Below are 10,485 nucleotides of genomic sequence, written 5' to 3'. Positions count from 1 at the left end.
TGTAATTGTCTTTATTTTATGTTTATCTTGACAGTAAATTTCAGTTGGGCGTGTCAGTATATCGCTCGATGCCTTTTTTTTTATTTTTTTTATGAATACTAGCTGCCAAACAGGTGAATTGGACACTCCAAATTGTCCATAGGTGTGATTGTGAGTATGGTTGTTCGTCTCTGTGTGCCCTGCGATTGGCTGGCAACCAGTTCAGGGTGTACCCTGCCTACTGCCCGAAGCCAGCTGGGATAGGTTCCAGCAACCCCCGCGACCCTTGTGAGGACAAGCGGTACAGAAAATAAATGGATGGATAGCTGCCAAACTTCTGCTTGTTGTGCAGTGACTTGAGTTGATTTCATTCTTACAACTCAAATTTTTGCTCGCAAGTCAAGGCAAACCCATCTCGTAATTTTCATGTTTGTTTTTGCATTGTTGTTTTACTGATTAGAAAATGTGATTTACTTGTGCAAATACATGTTTCACACTTGATCCTGATTTGCCCCCCTGGCTGCAGTCTGCTCAACTGGAATGACTCACAACTCGTGATCCCCCCATTCTTAGTAACACAGCAGACCTTAAAAGATGCTTTCCCTCCTCAAACGCTCTTTCTTTCTTTCTTTCTTTCTTTCTTTCTTTCTTTCTTTCTTTCTTTCTCTCACTCACTCCTCAGCTTGTAGTATTGTAGTGCTTATGCGGCACACTTCATAAGAAGCCTATATGACTTCTTGGACTCTTCTTCTTTTTTAACTCAAATGGCCACGGATAAAGTTGCAGCTCGTCAGAGCAAAAAGAGAAAAGATTTTATACCTTACTTTTTGGGGTTTGTTCTGTTCCTGTATTGCACCGTTCAGCTTGCATCATTTACAGCCAATACATCTGACTGGAGCCACACGATAAGGGTGCGCCGTGCACTTGGTAAGTAAATTACATTTACACGTTGAATAGGTGGCAAAAGTACGCACACTCAGGAATGTTTTGGAAACAAAATGTGAGGGGGAAAATACTAATTCCACTCCAAGAAGTAAAATAGTATTTTTTACGATGGTTTAGTGCAGTGGCTCTCAAACATTTTGCAAGTAACACCTGCAAAAATACTTCAAGTACCACTGCCATGACCAACATTAAAATAAAGTGGCATCAGAGGCCTTCAAGCCTTAGAAAACGAGACACCTTTTATTCCTAAATAGCTATAGTGTTTGTATACAAGTATATTGAACATTAATCATTTTAAATATAGCTTATTTAAGTAAATGAAGTTAAATACAACTGAAGTGTACTTAACAAATGTGCTGTAGACTGCAATAAATAAACAAATGTAAGCCACTGAGACATTACACACAGTTACAATATTTAATTTAGTCATTCTTTTGTTAGCACTGGAGGGGAGTTTAGTGCAGTGAGTCTCAAAGTTAGCTGTGGAGCAGCACATCCATCTATCCATTTTTAGTTAATTTATTTAAACTACTAAAATGTTAACTTACATTCAAGTACAGTGTTTCACTTTAAACTGTACTCGTTGCAGCGTTACAATGGCAAATGAAAAATAATTTTAGCAATAAAATCTGTCAAATTTTTGATGAACACTTCTTTCTTACTGTACTTTACTGTACTTTAACGTTGTCATTATAGTGGTACTTGGAAAGCTACCAGTAAGTATTTTTTTGAGAGGCTCTTGATGTAAAAAAACCAACAACAACAAAACCTTTGAGTACCACTGTATTAGTGTACAAACAAAACCCGTCTTGATAACTTGGCAATATGGAGGAAAAACTTCTCTTCACAAAGAATACTTTACTTTTTTCATTAACTGGAGTAGCGCTCGATCTATACCTGAGATAATCTACTTAAATAAAGCAGTATTTGTACTTTTCTAATTCTTTTAGCGACACTTGCTTCCATTGCAATATCTGTGAGGATTAGGCCCATGTAATGTGAACTATCAAATGCCTCATTATAAATGTTTCACCTCATTTTACGCTTCAAATGTAAGTAATCAATTGTGGTTTAGCAGCTGTGACAGTGTTTGCTCCACTAATGCCCTCATCTCATTGGTGTGGAAGGGCCATGTCATTGTAATTAAACAGCCCTAAACAATGATTTAGAGTAGAATTTCTTGGCAAATTGGAAAGTTACAGGCCTCAAACACCAGTCAGAATAACAACTATAAAGCACCATGTAATTAATAGATTTATAAAACAACAGTGCAGAAATAATGGCGAGAGTGAATTGAGTTTGTTAAGAAAAGGAATGGTGGCATTTACTGCATAAAGGTTGTATGTGCTCCCTCTAGTGGTACATGAAAGGTCACTAAATTAAAAACAAATACATTTACCTATTTACAGATTATTTTTTTCCATTTTCAAACAACAATATTTTAATATATATATATATTATGGAATTTGGGGGAACAAGGCGCTTTTTTTAAAATAATTTGGGATGATTAAAATAAATAAATGAGTGTCAATTATATATAGATTTTATTATCTATTTTTATCAGTACAATACATTTTTTAAGTACAGTTCAGTTGCATTCAACTGTCAAGTACAATTCATTTACTTTCTTAAATAACTGCTTTATTTGAGTACAATTTTATTCACGTGAAACACTTTTAATGGGGTAGATGCCACGGACTTCCGGCTTCCGGGTTTCACACAGCGTCGTTTCCGGCCACTGATGGCCACGTTCCAACACTCGCACCCCCACCTCTGCGCTCCCCAACCGTGCGTCTCAACTCTCTACAATGCTTCGGACAACTGAGGCAGACACACTATACACTCGCACCCGTCGATGGGAACGCGCAACCGAGGGGCACAAAGGCAGAAGAGCAAGAACTGGGACGCCGCCCACACGTCGCAAACAGGAAACGGAAACAAAGCTGATGTGTGAAAACCAGGAAGTCGGAAGTCCCGCCTCCTTTGTGGCATATACACCATTGAATCATGATTGAAAGGATTACTCAACAGGAAGTCAGACTCTTGCTCCACCCCTCACTAAGATTTGAAATCGGCTCTCAAAGGGGGTGTTGCCTGGAGGACCGTTGGGTTGCGAATGGAAAGAGGGGTGGGACCATGTCATGCGGAACAAATGACGTAATATGTATCGTCTCGTGTAATGAGAGAACAAAAAGCCAAATTTTGTTTATCTCAGTGTTTAACCTTAAGATGGCACCAAACACACGGTTTTTGCCCCCAAATCAAACTTTAAAAAAATATGTACTAAAATGTAAAAATAATGACCAGGACATTTGTAAACACCAGTCTCTCAGCAAAAATAAAAAATAAAAATAAATATATATATATATATATATATATATTATTTATTTATTTATTTTTTCCAGTGCAGCTTACAAAATAACATTAGGCCTATGCAGGTGAGCTAGAAGTGAGTGGGCGGGATGTTTTTGACAATGCATTACAATTACTATGCTGACCAGTGGTATTTTAATGAAGGTGTGCAGAAAGGGTCTCAATCCAACTTCATCTCATCATTTCAGAGAACGAGACAGAGTGTATTGCACCGCAGTCATCCGAATTCCCTGATGGCTTCTTCACTCTGCAGGAGAGGAAAGATGGAGGCCTTGTTATCCATTTCATGCTCATTTTCTACGTGCTCTTGGCTGTCGCTATAATCTGTGATGACTACTTCCTACCATCCTTAGAAGTCATCAGTGAGCGTAAGTAAGCACTGTGCCTGAATGTTTTTTTTGTAGGTTATGATTATGATATGTAAGATATGTAACGTTGAAGGTAATAGACAATGTCCTACTTGAACAGGAATGAGACTTCTTTGTTTTATTTACTGACAAGTAGAAGTTTACTGTGAAAATTAAACTTAACGAGAATTACAGCTTGTGTTACAAAACAACCACATAGCTCAGCCTTCCTGTCTGCTAGCTTAATGCTAATGCTAAATATCGTCTATCAGGTGGTCTGTTTTAAAGGAAGGCACCATCTTCCCATCGACTTTAGTGAGAACAAGCACTATAGAAAATGGATAGATGGATATAATACAATGTATGTAATACCTTATGTGTATTATGAACTAACGATATGGTGGGTGAAAGTATCTAGGCATTAGATTTAGAATTATATCCAGATTTTTTTCACTGAACATTATTTTTACACAAAATATGGGGTGTACAAAGCTTCACACACTGGAGAACTTGGAGCGACAGATTCAGGTTGATTCTTTATATCTCAGACCAAAATGTTTCATTTGACGAAACTGGTTGACACTACCAGTCTGGCCAAACATGTATCATTTATATCAACACATTTGGAATAGGAATACAAATTTGATAAGCAGTTTTTAATGCCAAATTACTTTTCATCCACCCTGTATAATTTATTATAATATTTTATTTGATTTTTGTATTTGATTTTAATAAAATTCTGCAAAGTTTTGACCTTGCTTTATTACTATGGCTTTAAGTTCATATATGAACAGAACATGTAGTACTGTTAAACCCCACTATTTGCGCTCGAAAGGAAAAAAATCCTGGAAATTTCTTACGCTACTGTAATTACCTTTAGATGACAAAATATGATGGAAAATAACTACTTTTTTAACAAATGAAGCTCCTCAACTCACTTTAACAGTTCGGTGGCACCAAGTTAGCAACAAAAGGAGAATAAGTTACCAACCAAAAATGGATCAAATAGGTGAATTCAGAATGCCGAACTGTGTACACTTGTGGCTACTGACTGTTTGCTTCATTTTGACTTCTTGTAAAGAAAAAAAAGGGCGTAAAAAAAACTAAGTAATTCTCTTTTGATCGAAATGATGGTTGACATTTAATTCTTAAATTCACAACTACCAAAGTAACAACATAAACGCCAAAGGTACAATATAACAGTGGAAAATTGCTTTGCTTGCTCAGGTAAGCAAACAAAAAACACATTGCCCCCTAGTGGTTGGAGGTAAAAACAAATCAAACATGGGGCTCCTACACTACTAATACAATAAACAGTTAGGTCATGCATGGATATACTTTGTTGTGATATGGCTTTATTGTGTACACGATTCTCCTGTGTCTCAGGTCTGGGACTGTCTCAAGATGTGGCTGGTGCTACATTCATGGCCGCTGGGAGTTCTGCACCTGAGCTGGTGACAGCCTTTCTGGGTGAACATGCACTTTAAATTACACTCTACAATTGTAATTGTAATGTTTTCATTATCAGTACATTCCATCAACTAACATTTGTTTGTTTTTTTGCTGTGTCTCAGGTGTTTTTGTGACCAAGGGGGATATTGGGGTCAGCACCATCGTGGGCTCAGCTGTCTACAACCTCTTGGGCATCTGTGCTGCTTGTGGACTTTTGGCCTCCATGGTACGCATCTTCCATTCCATCCACATGTTGACCCACTTAGTTCATCTTGTGAATGTGTGATCTTTTACGCAAGTTGTAAACGATGTTTTTGTTTCCTCATCCAGGCCGGACGTCTCACCTGCTGGCCATTGTTCAGGGATTGCCTGGCGTACGGCATCAGTGTTGCCGCCGTTATTGCTATCATTTCTGATAACAAGGTGTACTGGTGAGCGAGCGCGACAATAGGATAATGCGATTATGATGTGCTTGTTAAACACGGCAGCTGTCGACTGGGTCTCGTGACTGCGAGAACACAAGTAGTACCGAAAAAAACATCACTGACACTGTATACTTTTACGACAGTTGATAGCACAGTGCGATAAAATGTCTCTTATCGAAATTTCACGTTTATCATTTGTGTTTCTATGATCATGATACGAGTTAAGATTGAGATATGATAAGATTGAAAACATGAGTGCTTTGAGGGTCTTGACCCCTGGCAAGGGTTAAACATTTGTTAACTGTGAGATCGCTCAGTGCTAGTAATCAGGGCAATGGAATAAGATCCTTCATGAGCGCAACAAATGACAGCAAACGAGATTCCATGTGATCTTGCAATAAAAAAAATTTGATTTCCACAAAAGGAAGGAACATTCCTAGAAGATTAACGACCAACCACAAAAAGTCAAAATGGAATATAGTGGTCTCCTCACTCACTTTAGCCTAGTTCCTTCACACAAATATGCCACAAAATGGCACCAAAGTAATACTTTTATATTTGGCAGGACGTTTATAACAAAATGCCCAAAAATCCATCATTCACATATTCCAGTCATGAATACGCTGGAGAACATTGCACGGGTGCAAGCAGAACTCATTTGTGGTCAATTTTTTCAGGTACGACGCCGCCTGTCTCCTACTAGTCTACGCCGTCTACATCGTTGTCTTATGCTTCGACCTTCGCATCAGTGAGTTTGTCCTGAGGAAGATCAGTCCTTGCTGCACCTGTCTGGGTAAAGGCTCAGGTGAGAAGAGCGAAACGCGACCCCTGATGGGCCTCTTGCACGACGACACAAGCCTGCGAGTCCACAGCCGCTCCAGGACAGACAGTGGGATCTTCCAGGATGACTCGGGATATTCCCATCTTTCCCTCAGCTTGCACGGCCTCAATGAAATTCCTGATGGTAAGATGTTGTACAATCTCAACTCTTACTACCGCGTAACAATCAGATGTGAAGAAGCTTTGTGACCGACAATAAGATCTCAGTGGCTGAGCTCCATAGATCCTGTTGTGGAGATAAGAGAAAAGTTTCACCCCTTCACTTGTGAAGGGTCTTCAGTGCGAGGCACAATAAAAACCTCTATGTGTCTACAAAAAAAAGGGCGAAATAAGATGCTACGTGCAATTCAAATGTTTATATAATAATTTATGTCAATCAGTTCTTCACAACAATATATAATCACTTTAAGTCTCTGAAAAGTGAAAATAAATATTTTCTAAATTTGACACAAGCAGAGGGGTTCTTCACAAGCCTGCCAAATTTGTATTTAAAGTATTTAAAATGAGGCTTCAAAATGACGAAAAATAAATTTCTTGTTTAAACTCTCAAATGCAGGGGGTCCGCTGAATGCACTGAAACCACGCCCCCCACACCTGGCAACAGCCAATCAAACACTACTTTCATAACTTGGAAAAATGTATCCTAACATAATAATTGAGTTGTGAAAAATACAGTATATCCGCTTAAAGTCATTCACTTCCAGTCATTTTGACTGAAGCAACCCCCTTCGCTCTCGGCTGATTTACTGGATTTTGACTGATTTTGCAAGGCCCACTGAATATTGTGTTCTATTGCTATAAAAACATGGAACCTACCAAAAGAAAGATTAGAGTCCCTTCTTTCATCAGGTAAAAAAGTATATTTCTATCTGTTTCCGTTTTGCAGCAATTAGCATTAGAATATAGCTTGTTTGCAACATGGTCCTGGTTGAGCTCTTATACTCTGCTGCCACCTGCTGGCCATTTTTGTTACAACTGCCATTGCTTCAACCGTTCTCTTCAGTTCAGATGCTGCATCAAGGCCTTCTGTATGCTCTGGCATTAAAAACAAAACTTATAAATGTTTTTGGTACACTGGTAATATTTAAAATAAAACTTATTTATATGTTTTTTGGGAGCAAGTTAGTTTTTGAAAAGCCTCCAGAGGCTGGAATATATACTTACAGGTCATTGTGGGGCTTTTCCCACGCTGCTACAATGAGGCGCTCTAAAGTGGCCGCGCCTCATCTGCATACTGACTTAGTCAAACTTAAAAAAATAAAATAAAAAAAGCGAGCTCTTCTGTGCACTCACGGCAGACAAACGAGGCGCTCTAAAGCCGCCACTCCACTAGACTAGGGAAGTTGCTTTTTTGGGGTGATGGCATAGGATAACCGCTGATATTCAAATCATGTCGAGTTAGTACTTTGTGTGTAGAAACAATGAATTCCTGAATTCCCTTTATTTCACCCTATCGTGGCTAATCTATCCGCAGAACATAAAAGTGTGTTCGCTGTGCCCGAGAGCGACTTGAAAAGGATCCTCTGGGTTTTATCTCTACCGATCATCGTCCTGCTTTTCCTGACCGTCCCTGACTGCAGAAGACGCTTCTGGAAGCACTGGTTCATCATCACCTTCTTCATGTCTGCAGTCTGGATCTCAGGTTTCACATACATCCTAGTGTGGATGGTCACTGTTGTTGGTAAGAACTTTTATCATCCCTTGTGAGCGTAATGTTGGAATGCACACTTTGTAATGTAATTTATGGATCACAGTGTTTTGGAACTTGTGAGAAAACGTCAGAGGTGTATCACATGTTGGTCTGCTGCTTAATTCCTAAGATGCCATGGTTGTGGACAGATGAGAGCGGGAGGGGCGGTGGGGTAGTGGTTGCAGCTCCAACGAGCATGTGCTGACCCCGCCACTGTAGGATTACAATCTGCCTGGCCCTCAGGGAACAGTCATGTGAACACTGGGTGTACACGTAGAGCTCCCCCACGGGCACGGCTCCCAGAACGGCTTTAGCTACAACAGAGATCAGGCTGGGATGAGGAGGAGGAGGGGGGGGCTTCATCATGTGACGGGCTAGCTCTACTGAAGTATAATGAGATTATTATCCAATAGTCGTCAGATTGGCTCTCATGGGAGGCTTTTGAAAAAGTCGACATGAGACCTAGCAGGTATAACTCACATTACAGTGTAGGATTTGTTTCCCCGTGGATCAGCTGGGCACAGTAGCATCATATGTCCTTTATGGAAATGGTTAAGTAAAATCAGTCAAGATCAGGAGTGTTATTGAAGACATGAGGTTTTGTTTTATTGTACTTGAGAATGTGGCTAAATGTTAAGTGTCTCACTTTATTTTGTATATATATATATTTTTTTATAAATATGATCACATTAACATCTGACACAATTAATTAGCAATAGTAGTAGGCTACACAGAAAACAGTGTAAAAAGGAAAAGTTGCCACCATTTATTTTGAAGTACTGTACTATGATTTCAAATTCTGATATCTTTGAGATGAGGTAACTATTTCCCATGTTTAAACAGGTGAGACTCTCGGCATCCCTGATACAGTAATGGGACTCACACTGCTGGCAGCTGGAACCAGTATACCTGACACTATAGCCAGTGTCATGGTGGCCAGAGAAGGTAAAACAAACTGCGATACAGTACGAGCTGTCAGAAGATCCACAACTGGTTTCACAAATGATATATTTCAACCCTTCAATGTGGGCCAGATGATCAACCAGCAAGAGATTCTGCTGTGTTTGATTTAAACTCTTATCTCAAGGCATCACTATAGTAAGCGGGTTTGCACTCTTACTTCATGGATTCTTTAAGTATGGTTCAAAACTATTATGTTATGTTATTTTGTTTGTAATTCCACTGTTGACCACTAAACATCAGCACACGATTTAGCTTGACACTGCAAATTTGACAGAAGATTGAAAACAGGAAGTGCCATATTTCACCTCACCACAGTTTTTGCTGAAGATTATTGAATGTCAATTTTATAATGTATATCTTTGGGCATTATTATTGATGCATATTGTGAGATTACCGTAAAATTGTTTGAGGGGGGAAAAATTGATATGCTTAATGTAAACAGAGGGATGCCCCAATATTTTTGTTATCTGGTACACTTACTCTCTCTGTTTCATATTATGTTCAAATGTCTAGGGTGTAAGTAAATAAGGTATATCAATAACATGGACTTCACTTATTGCAGGGGTGGCCTGGAACGTAACTCCCACATCGGTGGCCAGATTTGATTACCAGTATCTTTTGTAAAACCAGTCCTGGGACTTTGCTGGTGCACCTCGTATATCACTTATTGTAATATGATCAGGAGTACAAAAGTTGTTTTGTTTTGTCATCAAATTCTAAAACTCGACCTACTTTCCTTCAGGGAAGGCTGACATGGCCATGTCCAACATTGTGGGCTCAAACGTATTCGACATGTTGTGTCTGGGTTTGCCGTGGTTCATCAAGACAGCATTTGTGGACACCAACAACCCCGTTGAGGTCAACAGCACTGGGCTGGTGTTCATATCCGCAACACTCTTGCTTTCCATCGTTTTCCTCTTTGTGGCCATCCATGTGAATGGGTGGAAACTGGACTGGAAATTGGGAGTCGTTTGCCTGGTTTGCTACATCCTCTTCGCTACTCTGTCTATCCTATATGAGCTAGGGATTATTGGAAATAATCCTATAAGACTGTGCAGCGACTGAGAAATGACCCTCCCCAGGACCAAAGCCATGTTTACCAAAACTCTTGAGAAAATATTCCAAGCATGTTCCAGCTCGTTCATCCTCGCAATTAAATCCGCTGTGCCATGAAGCCGGGTCCACTTTGTATCATCTCAGGAAAAAGGTGACATGTCACCGTACCAAAGATCACGTTGTCGGTGTAAACTTTCAACCAGGTTACCACCACAATGTGAAACTTTCCCTAGTACAGTCAGCTTTTAAACCTCAGAAATGGGAAATATGTTGTGACCAGAGTGTTCTACATTCAGAAAGAATTAAAAACAAAAAAAACATTGACTGGCTTAGTTCTTGTATTTAAGCAGACACCAAAAACTGAACGCTCTGACCAACTTTTATGAGCAGGTTCTTATTGCCTGTGAGGAGTAAA

The 10,485-nt window shown here is 39.5% G+C and overlaps 1 protein-coding gene across 1 annotated transcript; it reads left to right on the top strand.

Moving 5' to 3' along the window:
• The first annotated feature begins 564 nt into the window (after nt 1–564).
• Nucleotides 565–10,390, top strand: slc24a5 (solute carrier family 24 member 5). The gene is made up of 9 exons (XM_086072458.1): nt 565–906; nt 3,486–3,665; nt 5,031–5,114; nt 5,219–5,322; nt 5,427–5,527; nt 6,199–6,485; nt 7,836–8,042; nt 8,895–8,996; nt 9,757–10,390. Exons 1-9 carry the CDS (start codon nt 744–746, stop codon nt 10,077–10,079), a joined length of 1,551 nt encoding a protein of 516 aa, XP_085928584.1. The 5' UTR covers nt 565–743; the 3' UTR covers nt 10,080–10,390.
• Nucleotides 10,391–10,485: the final 95 nt, after the last annotated feature.

This window comes from Leptonotus elevatus, chromosome 3, assembly GCF_054856555.1.
Source record: "Leptonotus elevatus isolate MCC_2025b chromosome 3, RoL_Lele_1.0, whole genome shotgun sequence".
NCBI classification, from domain to species: domain Eukaryota; kingdom Metazoa; phylum Chordata; class Actinopteri; order Syngnathiformes; family Syngnathidae; genus Leptonotus; species Leptonotus elevatus.
This window is presented reverse-complemented; position numbering and strand designations above follow the sequence as displayed.